The sequence below is a fragment of the Capra hircus genome, chromosome 12 (genome assembly GCF_001704415.2).
Source record: "Capra hircus breed San Clemente chromosome 12, ASM170441v1, whole genome shotgun sequence".
In the NCBI taxonomy this organism is placed as follows: Eukaryota; Metazoa; Chordata; class Mammalia; order Artiodactyla; family Bovidae; genus Capra; species Capra hircus.
In genome coordinates this window covers 56,848,615-56,873,316 of record NC_030819.1, presented here as the reverse complement: position 1 = coordinate 56,873,316, position 24,702 = coordinate 56,848,615, and the positions used below count along the sequence as shown (strand labels likewise).

General features: G+C 45.8%; 1 protein-coding gene across 1 annotated transcript in view; it reads right to left on the bottom strand.

The window, feature by feature from the left end:
• The window catches only part of LOC102187959 (WD repeat-containing protein 49-like), a 92,998-nt gene that overhangs the window by 2,382 nt on the left and 65,914 nt on the right, over positions 1–24,702 (bottom strand). The window contains 12 exon segments of the mRNA XM_018056308.1: positions 11–96; positions 702–744; positions 3,184–3,325; positions 3,695–3,744; positions 5,781–5,882; positions 12,714–12,829; positions 12,831–12,877; positions 17,460–17,519; positions 19,329–19,374; positions 20,100–20,154; positions 21,582–21,661; positions 21,743–21,849. Coding sequence (XP_017911797.1) covers positions 11–96; positions 702–744; positions 3,184–3,325; positions 3,695–3,744; positions 5,781–5,882; positions 12,714–12,829; positions 12,831–12,877; positions 17,460–17,519; positions 19,329–19,374; positions 20,100–20,154; positions 21,582–21,661; positions 21,743–21,849 — 934 coding nt within the window.

Below are 24,702 nucleotides of genomic sequence, written 5' to 3'. Positions count from 1 at the left end.
AGGTCCTTACCGATGAACTCCTCGTCCCTGCTCCACAGGCGCACAGTGCGGTCCAGGGAGGATGAGAGCATAACCTCTTCTTCTACCAGCTCCAAACTAATGAGATGAAAGGGCAAGGGAGATGTGCTGAGGCTGCCCCAGCAAGAAATGCTCAATGCATCAATACCCCAGTATTTACAGCTCGAATATAGAAGCCAGGTTCATCTCCTGGATTATTCTCGGTACCATCCTCTCCCTGCCTCCTACCATGCCACACCCCCTTCAGATGCCCCAACTCCAGTCCCAAGATAGCAGAAAAGATATACTGGAAACATTTCATGGACTGTGGGAACTGATGGGTCTGTGGGAACACCAAGAGGTTGGAATGAAACTTCTGACCGGGGTCCAGGCCCCACGCCAGCACTGACTCCTTTTAACTCCAGTGAAAGAAGTCTTAAACATACTAAGCATCTACACGTACACTAAAATAGTGGATCAATTCAAGGAAAACAATCATCATTTATAAGAAAAATGGCTTCAGATCTCTTCCTTTACTCTATGTAGGGAACATAACCATCTAGTCCTCACAGCAGCAGCAGAATTATAGTACTGTCCTTGTCTTCTGATGAATTCAGAAGGCTTCTGAGAGAACCCATTTACTCAAAGCTGGGAAAAGTATTTTGACTCTGTTATACATTCTTAAACTCTAAAATGGATGGTACTCACGATTCACCATGCTGATGTGGGCCCGCCAGAATTTCACATCTAAATCAGAGGAAAGAGCACAGCTGAGTGCGGTGGGAGAGGCCCACCCTGAAGCTAGACGCTGTGCACAGTCACTGCAGGGTGGGGTCGGAGCTGGATGAGCGTCCAGCAGGGAGAGAGGCCCAGCCTGAAGCTAGATGCTGTGCAACGGTCACTGTAGGCTGGGGTCGGAGCTGGATGACTGCCCAGCAGGGAGAGAGGCCCAGCCCAATGCTAGATGCTTCGCACGGTCACTGCAGGCTGGGGTCATATCTGGATGAGCGTCCAGCAGGGAGAGACGCCCACCTGAACCTAGATGCTTGCAACAGTCACTGCAGGGTGGGGTCGGAGCTGGATGAGCATCCAGCAGGGAGAGAGGCCCAGCCTGAACCAAGATGCTCGCAACAGTCACAGCAGGCTGGGGTCAGACCTGGATGAGCATCCAGCAGGAAGAGAGGCACTGGTGTGACAAGTCGTTGGTCTTGCTACATTACTTTGATACAAGTTTTTATCAAGCATCTACTATGTGCAAGACCCTATGCCAGCTCCAAATACATATAAAATGGGGCCTGTTCAAGGTCCTCACCCTATAGTTTCCTTTAGCACTTAGGGTTTGGTAAGGCTGCAAGAGTGGGAAAGGAATAAAAAATAATTTTTAATACAGCCTGGCAAAAGCTATGTTCCCAGTACTCAGAGTAAAGACCAATGCAAGGCCAATCACTCTTACTTCTAAATTCCAATTTCTCACACTTTAGCATTTAAACTTCTCCTGTGGTGGAACAGGAAAAAGTGAATAAGGGGAGGCAGGTGAATATTTGCCTCTAAATTGGCTTTACAGAAATATATTTAATGAAATATTTTATAGCCATTCAAATATGCTAAAAAAATACCTAAATATGCTTATATGTAAAGCTGGCTAAGATACAAATGAAAAAATGAGTCCTGAAAGTATGTATCGTGGGTGTGTGTGTATGTGCTCCTGTATATATTTTGTATATATATATATGCATAGGAACTTTCTGGAAGGAAATTGAAATTCATTAATAGTGTTGCTAGGATGCAGAAAAGTTGGGCTGGGTGATGGAGGAGGTCAGAGAAACAACTACTGCTTTTCATTTTATATTTTATCATGCTGCTTGATTTTTTTTCTAAACATGAGCATTTCTACAACTGTATGAAAGGCTTTTAACACTTTAAACATATTCTGTTATTACCAAAGCAGTATATCTCCAGAAAAATTAGAAAAGACACATTTTTAAAAAGAAGATAACCCTGTATGCGAGACAGCAAAAGAGACACAGATGTATAGAACGATCTTTTGGACTCTGTGGGAGAGGGCGAGGGTGGGATGATTTGGGAGAATGGCATTGAAACATGTATATTATCATATGTGAAATGAGTCACCAGTCCAGGTTTGATGCATGATACAGGATGCTCAGGGCTGGTGCACTGGGATGACCCAGGGGGATGGGATGGAGAGGGAGGTGGGAGGGGGGTTCAGGATGGGGAACACGTGTACGCCCGTGGCAGATTCATGTCAATGTATGGCAAAACCAATACAATATTGTAAAGTAATTAGCCTCCAATTAAAATAAATAAATTTATATTTAAAAAAGAAAAGCATAACTAAAACCTCAATGTGGGCTTCCCTTGTGGCTCAGCTGGTAAATAATCTGCCTGTGGGAGACCTGGGTACAATCCCTGGATTGGGAAGATTCCCTGGAGAAGGAAAGGCTGCCCACTCCAGTATTCCTGCCTGAAGAATTCTGTGGACTGTATAGTCCATGGGGTCACAAAGAGCTGGACACAGCTGAGTGACTTGCACTTTTCAAAACCTCATGTACAAAGAGATAAGGATTTGTTACATCCTTGATGTCTATTTCTCCAGACTTTCAATCTTCCGTGTGTGTCTTCGTTTTAACAAGGGTTGCATTATTGTTTTGTGACCTGATTTTTCACTGAACAATTTTATCATGAATAGTCTCCCTATAAATACATTTTCATATATGGCATCCTTACACAATAACTCAATGATATTTCAATATGTTATATTCTATACCATCACATATTTAATTATTCCCCTTACACTGGACAGTTTGGTTTCTCTATTATTTTCTTCTGCCTCTCTTATAAACAATATGCTGATTCACAAAATTATAACTAAGTCTTTGTTTATGCTTCTTACTCTTTTTTTTTGGCCAAATCCTTAGAAGTAGAATTACTGGTTCAAAGCTTTAATGCACATTGTCAACTTGCCTTTTATGCCCTTCAGACAGTATATACCAACTCACTCTCCATCCAAGAGCATGTGAGTGCCATTTTCCCCTCACCTTGCCAATACTGAATATTTTCATGAAAATATTTTTCTCTAGAAAAATACTAAATTTTATTTAATCTAATATTTAACTAAAACTGAAGCAATGCTCATCATAGCATCTCACATGGAGAGCTCATGCCTACTCGTGGGAGGCTGCAGCTCCTGTCCCTGCAGGCCCTACTCCTCAATGTCATAGACGTGCACAATGCCGTGCTGGTCACCCACGTAAGCACAGGCATCTCCCGCCGTCACCACCATGCTGCTGACCCGGGCTTTGTCTGTGGACTGAAGACACATACACACAGGGATCTTTACACACACACACACACACACACACACACACACACACGGTCCATCACAGAGAGACACACAGACACACACACAGCGTCCATCACAGACAGACACAGACACACACGGTCCATCAGCGGTAAAGCTTACCTGTCAGACAATAGCAAGTGAAATACATTCTCCTTGATGAGAGAGACACTAGTTTTTTGACACAGGCTAGTGTCAAAAATGGCAACCCTTGCCAGTATTCTTGCCTGGAGGATCCCATGGACGGAGGAGCCTGGTGAGCTACAGTCCACGGGGTCACAAACAGTCGGACATGACTGAGTGAGCGACTTAGGTGTCGAAAAACAAGCCAACCCAAACATAAGGTATGGAACTTATTTCCAACCCACTACCCAACTTATAGGAGCAAAGTTTGCAATGGGACGGGCCCCACCAAACAGCCTCAGACGGTGACAGAACCTGGGAGGAGGGAAGCAGAAGGGAGGGCCCTTGGGTGTTGGTGCTTTACAGTTCTGGAGCTCCCGGGCAGAGTCTGGGAGTCTCTGTTGAGAGGCACCGCAGTCTCAGGACTCCAGGGTGGTGCCTGGGCTGCTTGGCTTAATCTGACCAGCTGAATGATCCATCTGTGTGTATCTGGGGAAGGGACTCCCCTTGGAGGCTTTGGATTAAATGTCTCAATAGCCTCTCCCTTCTCCACTATTCCAGGCAGCCTTCCTGACAGAGGAGGCTTCTCTGGGCTGTTGAGGCGAGATATGGAAGTTTGTGCTATGGCAACAATTAATGTGTGTGCGTATGTGTGCACACAGGCACTTGTGTGTGTAGGCACATCTTTTAAACACATTGTGGGACTTGCGTAGTCAAAGGAATTCTCTGGGACCTCCTTTGGCCTGTCAGTCACAATTCTTGAGTGCTTTGCCGGTGGGTGTTCACAGCAAGCCTGTGAAGCAGGAACTCCATGCATACCTCTTCGCCTCAGTTCAGTTCGCCTCAGTTCAGTTCAGTCGCTCAGTCGTGTCCGAATCTTTGCGACCCCATGAATCGCAGCACGCCAGGCCTCCCTGTCCACACCATCTCCCGGAGTTCACACAGACTCACGTCCATCGAGTCCGTGATGCCATCTAGCCATCTCATCCTCAGTCGTCCCCTTCTCCTCTTGCCCCCAATCCCTCCCAGCATCAGAGTCTTTTCCAATGAGTCAACTCTTTGCATGAGGTGGCCAATGTACTGGAGCTTCAGCTTTAGCATCATTCCTTCCAAAGAAATCCCAGGGCTGATCTCCTTCAGAATGGACTGGTTGGATCTCCTTGCAGTCCAAGGGACTCTCAAGAGTCTTCTCCAACACCACAGTTCAAACGTATCAATTCTTTGGTGCTCAGCCTTCTTCACAGTCCAACTCTCACATCCATACACGACCACTGGAAAAACCATAGCCTTGACTAGACGGACCTTAGTCAGCAAAATAATGTCTCTGCTTTTGAATATACTATCTTTGCCTTAGGAGCTCCCTAAATCACAGACTGTGGGATCCTCCTCTTCTCTCAGGGGAGGGGGTCCTGTGCTGCTGACAGGTAAAGCAGAAGCGAGGGATGCCCAGGGTGAGGGCGCCTGGTGCCGACAGGCCAGAAGCTTCAGGGCTGGGCCAAGGTCGGGCATCGGGAGGAGGCTTGCGAGCAGAGCCAGAAGGCGGTCTCCTTCTCCAGTGAGGAGACTACAAACGACCGAATGCCCTGGGATTCGGGCTCTTGCAATCAGAGTAACACAGGCAGCGGCTTCTAACTCACTGTTTAAAATAAAATTCCTGTGCTTTGGAGCAGGACACTGGCCCACTCCTTACAGTTCACTGAAGCCAGAGGTCCTGTCATCTATGTGACATCACCAAGCTAGTTAGTGGCGGAGGCGGCCTCAGGAAATGTCCTCTACCCCAGGAGTCCCCAGCCTCCGGGATCTAATGCCTGATGGAGCTGATGTAGCAATAATAGAAATAAACTGCACAATAAATCATCCCAAAACCATCTCCTACCTCCCAGTCTATGGAAAAACTGTCTTCCACAAAACCAGTCCCTGGTGCCAAACAGGCTGGGTAAGACTGCATCCCTGCAGGCTGACCCCCATTACATGATTCTCAGCTCTTCTCTCAGACCTCCCGTGGGTGCTGTGGCAGTCTGCCCCCCACCCCCGGCTAAATAAACATTTGATGTTTATTTAACCTCAGTGAACGACATCCTGTGAGCCCTATGTCCCTGCAGTAATCACCAGGGGCTTTTGGGGAGGCAGCAGGCAGGGAGACTCAACTGGGAGGAAGCTGCCCTCTCCCAGCTGGAAGGCTAGGCTGAGTCAGCCAGGGAGTGCCCGGCGAGTCCTGAATGCTTGGGGGGCCTTCCTCTTGGAACCCAGGCCTGCAGTGGCTACTTCTTAGAGACGAGCCGACGGCCAGTGTGGGCACCATTCTCACCTCAGGGCCCGTTGGCCATCAGCGAAGCGGAGGCTGATTCCAAGTTGGCTGCCCGAGTCTTGAGGAAGGCGAGGCAGGAGACACTTCCTTCTGGGCCTGGAGACAGGGCGAGGGTTTTGGTTGTGCTCCCCATGCAGCTCCCAGCTCTCTTCTTGTCCTCTCTGGTGATTGCCCCGGGGCCCCAGAGTCTCAGAGCTGCCCCTGGACCTGGGTTGAAGCGGTCGAGGCATACACAAGAGCACAGGTGGCCTTGCTGGTTGAGAAGCAGCCCAGCCTAGCTGGGGGGATAAAGTCAGATGTGAAGGCAATCCAGGGTACCCCTGCATTGCCTCAGGACCCTAGGGCTTTTGCAGAGAGTCAGGGATGGGGAACTTGGTTAGGGCTTGAGGGAGGGGCTGCGAGAGATGGTAGGGCAGTCAGAGGCTTTGCCTGGAGCTCTATGGGTATTTCCTAGGAGGTCCCCACTCTCTAGAATTCCTGGATGGGAATTAGTTGCTGTTCAGTCGCTCAATCATGTCCGACTCTTTGTTACCCCACCATGGACTGCAGCACACCAGGCTCCTCTGTCCTCCGGTGTCTCCCAGAGTGTTGGAATAACTTCTAAACCCACCTCCCTACTTCCTTACCATCCGCTCCTCCTGCTGGACTTGAAGCACCATCAACACAGGGCTCACATTTGTCTTTTTCCCCACTTATCTCCAATGTCTCCAAGAGCTTAGCACATAGAACTCAAAATTTGCTCTTGCATATAAGTCCTGCAGACCTACTTAGATGCAAACCTCCAAGAGCCACAAAAGACATAGCTGTTTGGGTGTTAGAAGATGGGCAAGGGGCTTCTTCATCTCACCCTCCTTGCGTCTGTGGGCTCTGGGGTGACTTGCCTCGACTGGAGGTGAAAGGAAAGTTCTCATGTAAACAACGGAGTAGGTGCTGGAGTGAAATAAAGAGGTGCTGCTCTCTTGTCTCAGCGCCACAGGACACCCACGACCCAGGCTAGCCATTGTTCAGCAGCGTTTGTTTGGGCCTGACTCTGAGCTCAGCGCTGTGCTGTGCACTTGGGAAGCCACAGTGAACGTGGCAGACTCAGGCCTGCCCTCAGGTGGACCACGATCACAAGCTGGATTACCCACCTAGAGCACATTCTGTGCCAGACCTGGAACTAAGCACCTCTCAACACCACCGTATTCAGCGATCACAACAACCCTAGTTAGACTTGATCTCTTGATTTTATCAAGCAGTGAGAGTATGGTTTAGAAAGAACTGCATTGCCTGAGGTCATACAGCTGAGGGGCTGACATTCAAACCCAGATGTGTTTGTATCCAAAGCCCATGCCCTTGGTATTGGGCTCTGTGCTTGTCCTTAGGGGGCTGAGGGTTGTCCTTGAGGGACTGAAGATTGTCCCTGGGGGAGCTGAAGGTTCTCAGAGGCAGATGGAGGGCCACCTATATGGTGTCCTCCCTGGTGCCTGGGACACACAGTCAGTGATTGAGCTAAGGGTCACTCAGGTTAACCAGCTCTTGGGGAATTGACTTACAGGGTGGCAGGAGGGAACATGATGAGTAGGGGGAGGGGCAGCAAGGATAACCTCCCCTAACTTGCCCACTTCGTCTTGGGTGGGGAGCTTCAGAGTCCTGGGAAATGGGCATATGTGCCGCCTCCCCACTTACCCATGTGTGGGCTTGGGGAGCGTTTCACTTTCTTAAACCTGTTTTCTTCACCTGTGATAGGGAGACAATACTTCCTGTTTCACAGAGTTTCAGTGAAGATTAAATTAGAGACTCTAAAAAAAAAAAAAAAAAATTAGAGACTCTATGGGAATCGTGCTCCATGTCTTTGCAGTGAAGGCTGAATGGAGATACTGAACCCAAGGTACTCAGAACACAGGGACACTCAGCAAATGGTAATGGTTATAATGGCTATTAGTTAAGTGTCTAGCCTCAGTTTCCTCATCTGTGAAAATGGGTCCAAGAGCACCTATCTCTCTGGGTCAATGTGAGCACTGAGATAAAATATTAAAAGCACTCAGGAAAATGACATATAAAATCAAACATGTCATTTATATGATTATTAACATATGTTATTATGTTCATTATAATTCTATTATTAAATGCTATTCAAATATTATTTTATTAAAATTATATTAAATGTTGTTTTGTTATAATAAATATTATTAATTACAAATGAAGTAAATATTATTAGTTTCCTAAGTAAAAAACCTTAGTCTCTTAGAATGAATAAATGAATTCCTCAAAGAAGCAGGATACAAAGTCAACACACAAAAAAATCAGTTGCATTTGTATACATGACCAAGGAATAATCTGAAAAGTAAATAAGGAAGAAAATTCCATTTTCAATAGCATTAAGAGTAACACAGGAATTTACCTAGGAGGTGAAATACTTGTATAATGAAAGCTACAAGACCCTGTTGAAAGAAATTAAGACATATATAAATGGAGACATGTACCATGTTCATAAATTGGAAGAAAATATTGTTAAAATGAGAGTACAACACCAAATGATCTACAGATTCAGTGCAATTTCTATCAAAATCCCAAGGAGATAATTGGCAGAAATAGAAAAACTCATTTTAAAATTCACATGGAATTTCAAGGGACCTCCAAATAAGCAAAACAATCTTGAAAAACAAGAATAAAACTGGGGGAACTCATACTTCCTGATTTCAAAACTGACTGTACAAAAAGTATAGTCATCAAAACAGTGTGGTACTGGTATAAAAACAGATAGGTAGAAAAATGGAATAGAATAGAGAGCCCCAAAAATAAACCCCCAGGTTTTTGGTCAAATGATTTTTGACAAGGGTGTCAAGACCCTTTTCAGTGGGGAAAGGACAGTCTTTTCACTAATGGTGCCAAGAAAACTGGATATCCACCTGCAAAATAATAAGTCTGGACCCTTATCTAATGCCATGTGTGAAAATTAACTCAAAATGGATGAAGGACCTAAACAGAAGACCTAGAACAAGATAATTCTTAGAAGGAAACATAGGAGAAAAGCCTCATGACACTGAATATGGCAATAATTTTTTGGATATGCCACCAAAAAACATTGGTAACAAAAGAAAAATGTAGACAGATTGGACTTCAGGAACACTGATCTTTTTGTGCATCAAAAGACACCATCTGTAGAGTAAAGAGACAGCCTGCAGAATGGGAGAGAATATCTGCAGATCATTTGTCTGGTGATGAACTAATACCCAGAGTATATAGAAGACTTCTAAGAGGCAACAACAAGAAAGCCAGATTCAAAAATGGGCAGGGGGTGGTTTCCCTGGTAGTCTGGTGATTAAGAATTTGCCTTGCAATGCAGGGGACGTGGGTTCAAGCCCTGGTTGGGGAACTAAGATCCCACAAGCCTTGGAGCAACTAAGCCTGCACATGCTGTAACTGCTGAAGTCTGTGTACTCTGAAGCCCGTCTGCCACAACTAGAGAGTCTGTGTGCCTCAATGAAAGATCATGCATGACGAAACTAAGACCCAATTCAACCAAATAAATTAAATATATATTTTTTTAAAAAGGGCAAAAAAACCTGAACAGACATCTTTCCAAAAAAAGATATAAAATAGCCATAAGCAGGTAAAAGGACAGGACCATAATGAGATACCACCTCACATCCATTAGGATGACTATTATCGAAGAGACAGAAAACATCAAGTGTTGGTCAGGATGTGGAGAAACTGGAGCCCTGTACACTGTCGGTGGGGATGAGGAGTGGCATGGCCGGTGTGGGAAAACACTATGGTGGGTCCTCAGAATATCAAAATAGAATTGCTGTGTGATCCAGCAGTTCAGTTTCCACTTTTCTGCCTGCAATGCGGGAGACCTGGGGTCAATCCCTGGGTGGGAAGATCCCCTGGAGAAGGGAACAGCTGGCCACCCACTCCAGCATTCTGGTCTGGAGAATTCCACAGACTGTATAGCTCATGGGGTCGCAAAGAGCCGGACACGACTGAGCACCTTTCACTTTCACTTCACTTTTTCTCCCCAGCAATTCTACTTCTGGGTATATACCCCCCAAAAAACTGAAAGCAGGATCTTGAAGAGATATTTGTACAACTATGTTCATAGCAATGTTATCCACAATAGCTAAAATGTAGAAGCAACCCAATGATCCATCAATGGATGAATGGGCAAGCAAACTGTGGCACATATAAATGACGGGATATTATTTAGTCTTTAAAAGCAAGGAAACAGCAATATGCTACAACATGGATGAACTTTGAGGACATTATGCTAAGGAAAATAAGCCAGTCACAAAAAGACAAATACTGTATGATTCTATTTCCATGCGTAATCAAAATTATAAAGACAGAAAGTAGAATGGTAGCTGCCAGGGGTTGAAGAGAAGGGAGGAGGGAGAGGTGTTGTTTAATAGATAAAGACCTTTACTTTCAAGAAAATTTATGGGGAAGGATGGAGAGTATGATTGCACGACAATATGAATGTATATAAAACCACTGAACTGTATACTTAGAAATAGTTAAGATGGTATATATCATATTATGTATATTCTTCGCGTGTGGTCAGTCACTTAAGTTGTGTCCAACTCTTTGCGACCCCATGGACTATAGCCCGCCAGGCTCATCTGGCAGGGATTCTCCAGGCAAGAATACTGGAGTGGGTTGCTATGCCCTCTTCCAGGGGATCTTCCTGACCCAAGGATCAAACCCATGTCTCTTATATCTCCTGCATTGGCAGGCGGGTTCTTTATCACTAACACCACTTGGGAAGCCCACGTGTATTCTACTACAATAAGAAAAGGAGAAGAAAAAGCCTTCCAGAGAGCTCACAGATTTCCTGGATTTTAGCCTGGTTGAAATCTCTTGGTCTCTTTCTTTCACTCTCAAATTCTTTCTCTTTGATGTGGGAGAAGACATAACAATTCTCAATATTGCATAAGGGAGAATGAAGCTAAAATGTAGAAAAGTTGGCAGAAAGAATGTATTTTCAGCTCATCAGCTTTGCGCACACAATTGCCTTTCTCTCTTAGCTCCCCTTTCCACTGAGAATGACTTCAGAAGACTTGTCCAGATGGTTTTCCAAATAAGAGGGCAGTCTCTTAACCAACCCCATGTGAAAAGGACCACCATGCTTTGTTTTGACCTTCAGGCCGAGACAGTGTTGCTCTTTTCTGGAAGGCTGCAGGAACTTTCACATCTTTCCACCTAATTTGTGCATTTTTTTGCACTGTCGAAATGTGAATAATTAGGAACTAGGGCTGGCTTTTGCATTTTTGGAGAGAAGAGAAGTTTTTCAAAAACCAATGGCCACATAACTTGAAGTAATAAATGCTGCTGCAAAGAGGGTTTTAAATTAGAACTGCTGGCTGAAAGGTCAACACTGCATTCTTGGCCAGTGACTTAATTCTCAATTTAATGCAGTGAAAATAAACCTTTAGAAGGAAATGCCACCACTTTTTCCCCAAAGATTTTTTAAACTCTTAGGCACTCTCAGAAACAGCTTCACAGAAGGGTCTTTTTTTATATGCAGCAAAGGGCCTAGAAATAGACAGGATCATAAATCTACAGGTAAGGATTTCTTTTTAATCTCACGGCGTCCAAAGGTTTCGGTTTCTAACCACTGCCCTCCGGAGCGCCTCTCAAGCACAGCAGGCTGACTGCATTGCTTTATCCTCATTTTACCTGTTGAGCATCACATCTTGTGCCTGAATTTAGACTGTGAGTCCCTTGGTGTGTACAGCACCAGGGCTCACATCTCTCTCCAGCCTCTGGTACACATCTCCCATGGGCTCCCATGTGAGCCGTGGGAGAGGCTCACATATATTTTCTGATCCAAGGAGTCACTGGAGATTTTCCTTGGCTACTAAGTCATCACATGTCTAAAGCAGGGATCGTAGTCTGAGGGTCATCGCTCTCTAAGGGTGGGCTGGCTTGGCTTCTGGAGATGCAGGAACTCCCCAGTTTTATGCAAAAATGCCCAGCACTTCTGTCTGTGTCTCCCCTGCTGGGGCCCGTGGGTGTGAGGGGTGGGAGCTCTGGCTGTTGGCTGATGAGCATCTGCAGATGGCCACTTGGGAAGGATGAAGCTGGACTCTGGACATGGGGAGAGAGCAGTGGTAAGAAGCTGCCTGTGTGGCTTTGGGTTCCTGCCACTTTTACAGTCCAGAACCAGCAGCAATGGAACTGATAGATAAGTGAATCTCCCCACGTGTGTTTTCCACATGGCTCAGGACTCCTGGGAGAGAGAGGGATGCGATTACCAGCCCAAGACCTAGCACTGGGCCTGGCACATAGCAGGAACTTGTCTGTATTCTTTGAATGAATAAGTGAGTGAACGGCCCCATGATCACATTAGCAGACAACAGAGAGAGAGCCTTGAAGAATTAGGACCAGTGCAGAAGCATTGGGAAAGTGCAGTGTGACAGTGGGGAGTTTTGTAGCATACAAGTAATGGGGCTTCCCAGGTGGCGCTGGTGGTAAAGAACCCACCTGCCAATGCAGGAGATATATGAGGCCCCGGTTCGATCCCTGGGTTGGGAAGATCTCCCGGAGGAGGACATGGCAACCCACTCCAGTATTCTCGTCTGGAGTATCCCATGGACAGAGGTGATTGGTGGGCTACCGTCCATGGGGTCACAGAGTCGGACACGACCGAAGCACACAAGCACCTAACTGACTTACAATGTTATGTTAGTTTCAGGTGTGCGTGAGATGCGCTCTGATGGACAGGTGCCTGGGGATGTGTACTGAGCTAGCTGAACTCTCAAGCTCCCCCTGCCGCTCCTGCCTTCCCCAGCTCTGAAAATCTCCATCTCACAAGTTAAGACCTGAAACCAGGCCACTCCATTATAACTGGGAAGCATTCCAGAGACGAGCTCCCTTTAGACAACTTGCCAGGAGCCTGAGCCTGCCAGGCCCATGCAGAGTGGCCACGGAGGCCACCCCTACCTTCGCTATCTTCTGTGCTGTCAGAGGAGCTGGGGGAATTCAGCTTGCAGTACACGTGGCCTGAGATGATATTCCGGATGATAATCTCCCCATTGTAACTGGAGGTGGCGAGGAGAAGGTGGACAATGAGCCACACAGAGGATGTCTTCCTTGTGCCCATGGTTCTAGGAAAGAGAGAAGGGGGCAGAGTGAGAAACCCAATCCCCAGTCACCCACAGCTCACTTGCCTGCATTTGACACCTGGACAGAGGAGGAAGAGGGGTTCCTCCTGCGGTTACCCCTCCAGGGGTTCCTCCTCCTGGAACCTGGTGGCTCAGCCCAGGGGGTTGGGGCAACGCTCACAGACCAGCCAGAGAGGAGCTGCATTCTTCCGAGTCAGTTTCATCACCTTCCCTGGGGAAGTGCTACTTCTGTTAGCTCCCTTACCACCTCCAGTGCTAGGAAGGAGGCTCTATACAAGGAGCCCTCTTTGGGGCTGAAATGTTGATGGGAAAGTGACAATGGAACCCAAGCACTGGCCAAGGGGGTCTGGCCTCCCGTGAGCCCCAGGTCTAAATTCCAAGGTGTAGAGTCCTTCAGCTCAGTTCCTCCGGGGCTCCCCTCTGCCCCCCATTGTGGCCTACTAGTGCCCTTAGGAATTGGAATTACCTACTCTCCTTGAAAGGAGGATTCGGGTATACGTGTGCTTAAGAGAGACAAGACACACAACAAAAATGTTTTTGTTTTTCAGACCAGAGCTGCAGAGCTCCAAGAGTGCCTGACTATTCTCCAGCTGAAGGTTGAAAGTTAAAACTTTCTCCCTGGGGTGCAGTTCCCTTGTGAAGAGAACTTCTCCTGGGGCTGTAAAGGATATTCTTTCTCCCTTGTCTTCATGTGCTTCTCGCAGAGTGTCCCTTGAGGACCTCTCTGTTATCAGCTAAGACGTCCCTTCTGCCTGCAAGCAGCTGGGAAGGTGGTGGGAAGGACAGTTGGAGAGAAAGTCAATGGCTTTCTCCTCCCGACAGTCTGCCTCCAAATCTCACCTCCTGCTGAGGTCTGTGAGCACTGATGTCTGGAGATTCTCCCTCCACGGTCCCCACTACTTGTGGAATGCAGTTTACATGCCTTGGATGGCTTTCAGGCTCTGGTTTAACTTCCAGTCTCATTTCCCTCCTGTACCTGAATCTCCAGCCCCTCAGACTATTCATAGTCCTTCCAGACAACATGCTTCTCCTGCTTCCAGACAGCCCTCTCCCCATCTCCCCCATCCAGATTGCCTTTTCCTACTCGGCCTCCCAGAAAAATCCTAGTAATCTTTTAATATCCTCCATGATGTTACAGCAAAATTGGTAGTTCCCATCTCTGGGTTTCTCTAGTATGTCATACATTATTACATCATCCGTCACATCGTATAATGATTACTTCCTTACTTTATCTCCTTTCCAGTCTGTGAGACCCTGGGCTGGGAATCACATTTTATTCATGTTTGTATCCTGTGTGCCTACCCGCAAAGGATGGCACTATGTCAGTGCTTGATAAGTAGGGGCTGAAAGAATTGATAAATGAATGAATAAATATTTGGATGAACTCCTTATTACCAAATTCAGACTCAAATTGAAGAAAGTAGGGAAAACCGCTAGACCATTCAGGTATGACCTTAATCAAATCCCTTATGATTATACAATGGAAGTGAGAAAAAGATTTCAGGGCCTAGATCTGATAGATAGAGTGCCTGATGAACTATGGAATGAGGTTCGTGACATTGTACAGGAGACAGGGATCAAGACCATCTCCATGGAAAAACAATGCAAAAAAGCAAAATGGCTGTCTAGGGAGGCCTTACAAATAGCTGTGAAAAGAAGAGAAGCGAAAAGCAAAGGAGAAAAGGAAAGATATAAGCATCTGAATGCAGAATTCCAAAGAATAGCAAGAAGAGATAAGAAAGCCTTCTTCAGCGATCAGTGCAAAGAGAGGAAAAGAACAGAATGGGAAAGACTAGAGATCTCTTCAAGAAAATTAGAGATACCAAGGGAACATTTCATACAAAGATGGGCTCTATAAAGGACAGAAATGGTCTGGACCTAACAGAAGCAGAAGATATTAAGAAGAGCTGGCAAGAATACACAGAAGAACTGTACAAAATAGATCTTCACTACCTGGATAATCACAATGGTGTGATCACTCATCTAGAGCCAGACTTCCTGGAATGTGAAGTCAGGTGGGCCTTTGAAAGCATCACTACGAACAAAGCTAGTGGAGGTGATGGGATTCCAGTTGAGCTGTTTCAAATCCTGAAAGATGATGCTGTGAAAGTGCTGCACTCAATATGCCAGCAAATTTGGAAAACTCAGCAGTGGCCACAGGACTGGAAAAGGTCAGTTTTCATTCCAATCCCAAAGAAAGCCAATGCCAAAGAATGCTCAAACTACCGCACAATGGCACTCATCTCACATGCTAGTAAAGTAATGCTCAAAATTCTCCAAGCCAGGCTTCAGCAATATGTAAACCATGAACTTCCTGATGTTCAAGCTGGTTTTAGAAAAGGCAGAGGAACCAGAGATCAAATTGCCAACATCCACTGCATCATCGAAAAAGCAAGAGAGTTTCAGAAAAACATCTATTTCTGCTTTATTGACTATGCCAAAGCCTTTGACTGTGTGGATCACAATAAACTGTGGAAAATTCTGAGAGAGATAGGAATACCAGACCACCTGACCTGCCTCTTGAGAAAGGTCAGGAAGCAACAGTTAGAACTGGACATGGAACAACAGACTGGTTCCAAATAGGAAAAGGAGTACCTCAAGGCTGTATATTGTCACCCTGCTTATTTAACTTCTATGCAGAGTACATCATGAGAAACGCTGGGCTGGAAGGAGCACAAGCTGGAATCAAGATTGCCAGGAGAAACATCAGTAACCTCAGATATGCAGATGACAGCACCCTTAAGGCAGAAAGTGAAGAGGAACTAAAAAGCCTCTTGATGAAAGTGAAAGTGGAGAGTGAAAAAGTTGGCTTAAAGCTCAACATTCAGAAATTGAAGATCATGGCATCCGGTCCCATCACTTCATGGGAAATAGATGGGGAAACAGTGGAAACAGTGTCAGACTTTATTTTTTTGAGCTCCAAAATCACTGCAGATGGTGATTGCAGCCATGAAATTAAAAGACGCTTACTCCTTGGAAGGAAAGCTACAATCAACCTAGATAGAATATTCAAAAGCAGAGACATTAATTTGCTGACTAAGGTCCGTCTAGTCAAGGCTATGGTTTTTGCAGTGGTCATGTATGGATGTGAGAGTTGGACTGTGAAGAAGGCTGAGTGCTGAAGAATTGATGCTTTTGAACTGTGGTGTTGGAGAAGACTCTTGAGAGTCCCTTGGACTGCAAGGAGATCCAACCAGTCCATTCTGAAGGAGATCAGCCCTGGGATTTCTTTGGAAGGAATGATGCTAAAGCTGAAGCTCCAGTATTTTGGCCATCTCATGTGAAGAGTTGACTTGTTGGAAAAGACTCTGATGCTGGGAGGGATTGGGGGCAGGAGGAGAAGGGGACGACAGAGGATGAGATGGCTGGATGGCATCACGGACTCGATGGACGTGAGTCTGAGTGAACTCTGGGAGTTGTTGATGGACAGGGAGGCCTGGCGTGGTGTGATTCATGGGGTCACAAAGAGTCGGACACGACTGAGCGACTGAACTGGACTGAATACTTCCCTGACTCTTGCGTGATTTCTGCCCTTACAATGGCTGTGGCTTTCCTGGGGACATTTTGTGCAAACTCTGTGCTTTCACTTAATAATCACTCATCTGCAAACTTCATAAAGGCAGGGACCACGTGACGACCACTTTGCTCATCATTGCAAGCTCAGTGACCAGCACAGGCTGGGTGCATGTTTGACATATGTTGGTTGAATGAAAGCCTATTAATATAAGCTAGGCACTGAGCTACATCCTGGGAATACAATGGAGAAAGGCAGACGAGGTCTATCTTCATGACTTTGTATTCTAGTGACTTGTGGCTTTTGGAATATTTACAGGGCATAAGGTGGGGTTGGCTGGTGGGAAGTGCTTGTGCACAGTGACCTTCTTTTTTTAATACTTGTCTTAATGGCTTGACATACAGACATTTTGTTAAATTTATTTTTAATTGGAGGATGTTTTACAATGTTGTATCGGTTGTTGTATCGGTCTTTGTTTTACTACAACAACGTGAATCCAGACAGTTTTGAGGGAGATCATTTGGCTCTGGGAAGCTGTAGAAGGTTGGGGGCAGTCTAAGTGCTAATAAGAATTATAAGACGTTCCCTGGTTCTGGGTCCCTAACAAGCCATGGGGCAGCAGGAATATCATTGCTTAGGTTCCCTGGCTGCCCAAGGATGGCACGGTGAATGCTTATGGTTTTGCACTGGAGCAGAAGCAGGAAGTGGATGCTTCCTTGAAGAAAGTCATCCCCAGCAGGTCCTGGATTGCCATTCTTGCACAATAGGACTCCAGGATGAATTCAAGGAGAGCTGTGTGGACTTGCTCCTGGGCCTCATGCCCCAAACAGCACAGGCCATCACTCCTGTGAAGCAGAAGCAGCTGCCTGGAGCTCAGGGCTCCTGGCTCTACTGGGACCCAATCATGAATCTCACCACATCGGAGGCTCTTGAGATGCTGCGACCACCCTCGGCAGGCCCAGGGGACTCAGGGTGAGCCTCTGGAGGGAATGACATCCCCATCAAGTGCCACTGTTTGGGTTGAGAGTCGGACAGTGGACCAGGGCTCACCAAGTCATCTTGCCAGTGTGGCTGTGGCTTCTGGAAGTGATGAAAGTCACACGGTGTGTCCTGCATCCAAAGCCAAATAGGAGACGTTGTACCAGCAGTAAACTGAGCTGCCAACACACTCACAGCTTCAGAGAGAGGTGCTGGCACACTTTACAACCATACCCCTCACTCCACCAGTGATGTAGATTTTCGAAATGTCAAAGCAAATTCCCCTAGTGCTAGTGGGAATAAAAAGCAATCCACTCCTGATGTTTGGGTGATTGCATTTCAGCAAATCATATGCCAACTGACAAGCTCTCCTTGGATGGTCTGCATAGCTTCACCTCCATAATAAGACCCATAGCTATTGCCTGAGCTAAAACAAAAGCCATCAGCTCAGGAATCTATAATAGAAAAGAGTGAATTCAATGCCGAGACCTCTCAGGTAGTTATGTTGCAGATCATCTGAGGATGCTGGGCTTAGGCTGTGAAATACAGTGTATTTTCAAATGAATAAAGAACTTACAATGTTTAAAGACTTTGGAAATCCAGAACCATCGGCATAGCAAGCAAGGGAAATAAAATGCCACAGGTAGATTTAAAATGCAGTTTTAAGTCAGAATTTTCATCTTCCCCTGTCTCTTAATTCCCTTTCCCAACTGTAAGTCATAAAAAATATTTTTTTTTCCCACAGAGATGTTTATAGATGGCATTTATTTCCTCTTCTCATCTAGAGACAGACTGGGGCACAAAGAAAGAAATGATAACCCACTCCAGCATTCTTGCCTGGAGAATTCCACGGACAGAGGTGCCTGGCAGGATACAGTCCATGGGGTTGCAAAGAGTCGGACATGATCGACTTACTAACACTTTCACAGGGAATAAGGAAAAGATGGGAGAGAGAAGGAAGAATTTAAAGAGCCAAAGAGTTGACAGTCTGGTTAACCCTCAGTTAGGGGTGAGGGTATTAGAGATGAAGCTGGAAGCCCCTGCCTGGAGGGGGGAGCACAGCCACCTGCACAAAGGGTGAGAAGACCAGCAGGGTGTGAGGAGCTGCAGCTGTCAGGGCTAGTCTGGTTTGGATCCCCGGAGATGCCCTCTCTGGCCCCGAGAGCTTTTATACCCAGTACTTTGTGATATCATGATTTATAATTAGAAATATCTGTTTGGGCTTTGTCCACATTCTGGGACAGAGTTGCTATAACCTTGCAGTTTCTTGAGTGGTGAGACCATAGAGGCTCCTTGCCCTTTCCCATACCTCACTGTCTCATCTCTTTCATCTGACTGTCCCAGAGTTATATCCATTTGTAGTAAAATGATAATCCATGAAGCTAAGTATTTCTCTAAGTTCTGTGTGATGCTTGAGAAAATTAAAATAATCCAAGGGGGGTGGTTGTTGGACCTTCTAGTCTATAGTCATTTGGACTGACTTGCAAATGGTGTCTGAAGCGGAGAGGCAGGAGTCTTGTGTCTTGGAAGAGTGAGCTCTGCCTCATGGGATCTGATGCTCTCCCCAGGCAGACAGGGTCAGAACCTCAGGGTACCAGCTGGTGTTGGAGAATGGCTTGCTGGGCAAACCCCCACACATCAGAACTGGATGTCGTGACATTACACTTCTTCCCACAAAAAAGAACTACAGAGACCAAAGGAGAAAAAGTGAAGTTTTTTAAAGGGAAGGAGGGAGGAAAGATGGGGAGAAAAGGGAGAGAGAAGGAAGGAGGAAACACTTTTTTCTGTATCACTGCTTGGCTTATACCAGAAAGAGGTATAAAGAATTTCTCCAAAATCTGTTTTTAGAGAGAAAAGATTCAGCAGGGTGTGGGGGTGGGGAGAGGCATATCAGTTTGAAGCACAGTTTTGAAACATCATAATTCTGTACATTTCACATACAAAGTACACATCTATTCTTCTCTCCCATCCAACCGCTATGATACACCTAGAACAATAACAGATGGTTATATTTGGATACTCAAGCTTATCATCATTTGCTTAATTTTTGCATGGAATCAGCACTGTGGCTTGATTTTGCCATGCTCATGTGGCAAATGAAGAGAGCAAGAAAGTCACCTCTTCTTTTTTTTTATGAAGAGCAAGATAAAAGATGATTTGGTAAATGAGGGTCAGTTTTTTAACTGGCTCCTAAAGGATTAGGAACAGAAACAGGATACTCTGTTGTTCCCAAGGTCTGTTCCATGAGCAGCTGCCTTTCTGAGGATGACCCAGTCCCGAGAGCCTGGCTGAACCATGGAGGCGAGGACGCAAATAGAAGTGGACCAAGCACTGCTTTTTAACACTTTCATGTTCAGGAGGAAATTTATTGGATTTTTGTTCTTTGACTTCTGGCTGTTGAATTTAGCTACTCTAGTTTTTGACTTATTCCTTGATAAAGCATTTGGTGGAAGACGCACTGTTTCCTATCTCTACCTCTAAACCATTATCAAAAGGTGAAGAGAATTGTTTCCAGTATTCTGGAAGAGATGAGTTGCCTAAACTGCCGTCGGGGAGCAACTGCAGTTTGGGGAATTCTTTGACACATTTCCTTCTGGAAAATTCCCTTTACTATCTTTAGTATCCTTCCCTAGGACAAAGGTTGTGTCAAAAAGGATACCCAACCAAATATTCAAAGTTGTCTCTCTTATATTCAAGCTGAATGTAACTCACTTATTTTGGTTCACTTCCAAGTAGGTGCCATCACAGACTTCACCTTGCTCTCCGTCTAGAAAGATAATATTATCAACTTAGAATCCAAGTACGTAAGAGTATAAATGAAGTCCAAGTAAATAAGATGAAATTTTTTTCATTAGCTCTTGAATCAGTTTACACATGTTGGCTCAATCCAGCTGATGACTGGGGAAACTTCAGCACTTACTTTCTGGTTTTTAGACCACGGTTAGGTGTCTTTCCAAGCCATCAAAACACAGCTGATGCCACTCACTGCCCTAAAAGGTTGATTCAGCCCTGGCTCAGCCGTGGGAAGAGGCTCACCCTCCCTTGCAGAGCGTCTGACACTTATTGACCGAGAACCAGCAACAAACTCACGAAGTCAGAGGCAAAACTAGGAACCACACACACATTGCACTGAGCCATTTTTATCTTATTTACTGGAAACTTGTTTATATCCTCCGATAGTTGAAGAACGTTTGCCTCTGATCTTCCTCATAGTTTCACAGGCCAGAATTGCAGGAATAGACCTAGCACGTGAACAAAGGGAATAAGCAAACTTGATAAAGACTTGCTTTTAGTTCATCTAAGTTCATCTAGGGGCTTCCCTGGTGGCTCAGAGGTTAAAGCGTCTGCCTCCGATGCGGGAGACCCGGGTTCGATCCCTGGGTCGGGAAGATCGCTTGGAGAAGGAAATGGCAATCCACTCCAGTATTCTTGCCTGGAGAATCCCATGGACGGAGAAGCCTAGTAGGTTACAGTCCATGGGGTCGCAAAGAGTCGGACACAACTGAGCGACTTCACCTTCAAGTTCATCTAGACTTTGTGATGTTTGACTTATGTGATATTTAAAATGTTTAGAAAAATTTAATATTTTAAAGTTTTTTGAGGGGCAAGGGTGGGTTGCTTTTCTTGTAGCTCATGGACAAAGAATCTGCCTGTAATGCAGGGGACCTGGGTTCAATTCCTGGGTTGGGAAGATCCCCTGGAAAAGGGAATGACAACCCACTTTAGTATGCTTGCCTGGGAAATCCCATAGACAGAGGAGCCTGGCTGTTTTTAAAGCATTTGTTGAATTTGTTACAATATTGCTTTTGTTTCATGTTTTGGGTTTTTGGTTATGAGGCATGTGGGATCTTAGCCCCCTGACAAGTGATGGAAACTTACACATCCTGGGATGGAAAGCAAAGTCTTAACCACTAGACTGCCAGGGAAGTCCCAGGTTAAACTTTTTCAAGAATTCAGGGCTGTACCAGGCAGCGAGGGAACAAATGCATAGCCTATAGATGGGGGCACAAACATGTATGTGAAGTATGTCCCTCCTGCCCAGGAGTTCAGAGTCAGTGGCAACGAAATACCAGAGAGAAGGGATCTAACATGCATGCATCCTAGACTCTGTCTCATTTGATTTCTCATATATTTGCCCCAAATGCCTAATGTGTGCCATTATTTTATGGGGACCCTTGGTAGGAGGTGACTCACTGTGTTTCAGAGTGTGCAGACATTGCCCACTGTTGTAGCTCCGTATTTTCAGACAGCCGTCTCTGCCCCCAGTAATCAGCCTAAAAAGCAGAACCCTCCATCAGGACACAAGTCAGGGGTCATCCTGCCTGACAGTAGAAGATTCTGATGAAAACACATACCTTCTTCCACTGGAGTCAAAGGTCAGACAGGTGATTCCAGCATTGCCATGAGCCCCAGTAAATCCAGACAACAGTCTTCCCGTTTCAAAGTCCCATACTTTCACCACCTGTAACAGGAAGTTTAAAAAAGTAGCTGGAGACACTGGCTATCAAATTAGAGAGAATTTACATTTAGAGGTCTAGTGTCATAGATATGAAAGATAAGCGTTTACTCTGAAGGTTTCTGTACTTTTAATACAAGTTGGCTTACCTGAGCGTGTTCGTTAGCTAGGGCTGCCATAACAAAATACTGTAGACTGGGGCTATAAACAGCAGACGTATTTTCTCACAGTCCAAGATCAAGTTGCCAGCAGGGTTTGGTCTCTTTCGAGGCCTCTCTGCTCGGCTTGTGGACAGCCACCTTCTCACTGAGTCCTCACGTGGTCTTTCCTCTATGCCTCTGCACCCCAGCATCTCTTTATGTGTGCAAATTTCCTCTCGTTATAAGAACACCAGTCAGATTGGATTAGGGCTTACCCTCACAGCCTCAGTTTAACATGATGACCTCTCTAAAGACTGTCTCCAAATACAACCATATTCTGAGGTACCGAGCATTAGGACTTTAACACATGCATTTGAGGGGAACACAGTTCAGTCTATAGTACTGACTGGGAAGATCAGAAAATTTAGAGGCATTGGATAAAAATCTCCTGACCATATAACTCAGAGAAGACAGGTGTGAATTGAATTTTGAGCAGCCAAATTTATTTTCCACCAAAGCAAAGCTGAATAGGAAAGATGACACATTTTCTGGGAAGAATATATAAACCCTCAGCTTTAAAGCTTTGCTCAGTCCAGTTTGTTCCAGTCTTGCAGTTACTTTCTTTTTGCCCCATCTCTTGAGCACTCTTTGAATGAAATCATCTCTAAAATTAAAAGAAAATTTTTTTTTGGCTGTGCCATGGCATGGTGGGGTCTTAGTTCCCAGACCAGAGATTGAACCGGTGCCCTCTGCAGTGGAAGCAGAGTCCTAACCACTGGATCGCCAAGGAAGCCCATGATTTCCATGGACTGGAGAATCCCAGGGATTGGGGAGCCTGCTGGGCTGCAGTTCATGGGGTCGCACAGAGTCGGACACGACTGAGCGACTTCACTTTCACTTTTCACTTTCATGCACTGGAGAAGGAAATGGCAACCCACTCCAGTGTTCTTGCCTGGAGAATCCCAGGGATGGGGGAGCCTGGTGGGCTGCCGTCTCTGGGGTCGCACAGAGTCGGACACGACTGAAGCGACTTGGCAGCAGCAGTAGCAACAGCAGTGCTCAGTTTATACAAAAGAATGAATACAATGTGATATAGTGGTATTCATAAATTCAGGCCTTATCAAGATCTTGGGCAATGAAGTCTAGATGTCATGGATTGTGATGACTATGCTACAAAGATTTCACACAGCAACAGATTTGCAAGGTGAGCAAATACTTAAATCAATAATTCAATTCAGTAAGTATAGGGGTATTTATTACTGCAAGGAGATCCAACCAGTCCAAATAAAGGACATCAGTCCTGGGTATTCATTGGAAGGACTGTTGTTGAAGCTGAAACTCCAATATTTTGACAACCTGATGTGAAGAGCTGACTCACTGGAAAAGACTCTGATGCTGGGAAAGATTGAGGGCAGGAGGAGAAGGAGACGACAGAGGGTGGGATGGTTGGATGGCATCGCCGACTCAGTGGACATGGGTTTGGGACTCCGGGAGTTGGTGATGGACAGGGAGGCCTGGTGTCCTGTGGTTGATGGGGTTGCAATGAGTCAGACAGGACTCAGTGACTGAATTGATTGATTGATTGATTGATTGATTACCAGCATAGGCCTAATACATACAGTTATAACTGTAGAGTATTTATATCTCAACTTAACCTCTACTTACCACCCACCACTGGGGGAGACTTGCATATCAGTATAATGCCACCGAGGGAGGCAGACTGTGTTAGCATAGAATTAGGAGCCCAAATGCTGATGGAGCCATTCACTCTGCCTGGATGTGGGAGGGGATCTAGGACTGTTACCGGGGCTGGTATCTGAGCTGTGCCTTAAAGAATAAGATGGGTTTTGACAGATTAAGAAGGAAAGAAGAGGGGAACATAGGTGCTCTGTTTCCTGCCCTCAAACACCTGAAGCAACTGTTTAGAGGTGAGGCTCACACACATGAAACAGAGCAGGACACCATACAGAAGGCTCAGTGGGTGATCAGGAAGAGGGAAGTGCCCGCACAAGCCAGGGTGGAGAAGGCAAATTTTCCTGGGTGGAGACAGGACTTGAGTTGGACCTTGAAGGGTTGCTTAGGTGTGTGTAGGAAAAGAGCAGGAAGAAGGAAATTCCAGGGTGGAGACGGGAAAAGTTTGCATAGAGCCAGGGGCAGGAATGTGCAGAACGCTGAGAAGGGTGATAAGGCTGACTTCCTGGGAGTCAAATCTGGAGGATAAATGCTTCTCTGTAAGTTTGAACCCAAACTATGCAGGAACCCACTTTCTTTGAGATGAACTGATACTGAGTCATCATAAAAAATGTTTGCCCAAGAGAGCAGGTAATCTGCTTCTTTTGGTACTTAATAAGACCATGGTGACCACTAATCTCTGGAGCAGAAGCTCAGCAAGAAGAGATGTCGGGAGTGCAGCTGAAGTGAGTGTGAACAGGAAGAGGATGTGTCCAGGCTGTGGGGCTCCTGATGCTGTAAATCCTAAAGACAGGGTGCACCAGGCTCTGGCAGGAATGAGGGGAGAGGTCATGGCCGCACTGCCAGGGACACTCACTTGCAATGCTAGAGCCTAGGTCAGTAATAAAGTAAGTGATTGAACTAATATTAGAAGATTCCAGAACATTCCAGCAGCACCAGTGTACTTGGGATGTGCCCTCCCATTGCCTCAAGGACAGAAAAACACAAGTTGTGGGATGTCTGTGTTTCCCTGCTCTAGTTCCTTGCT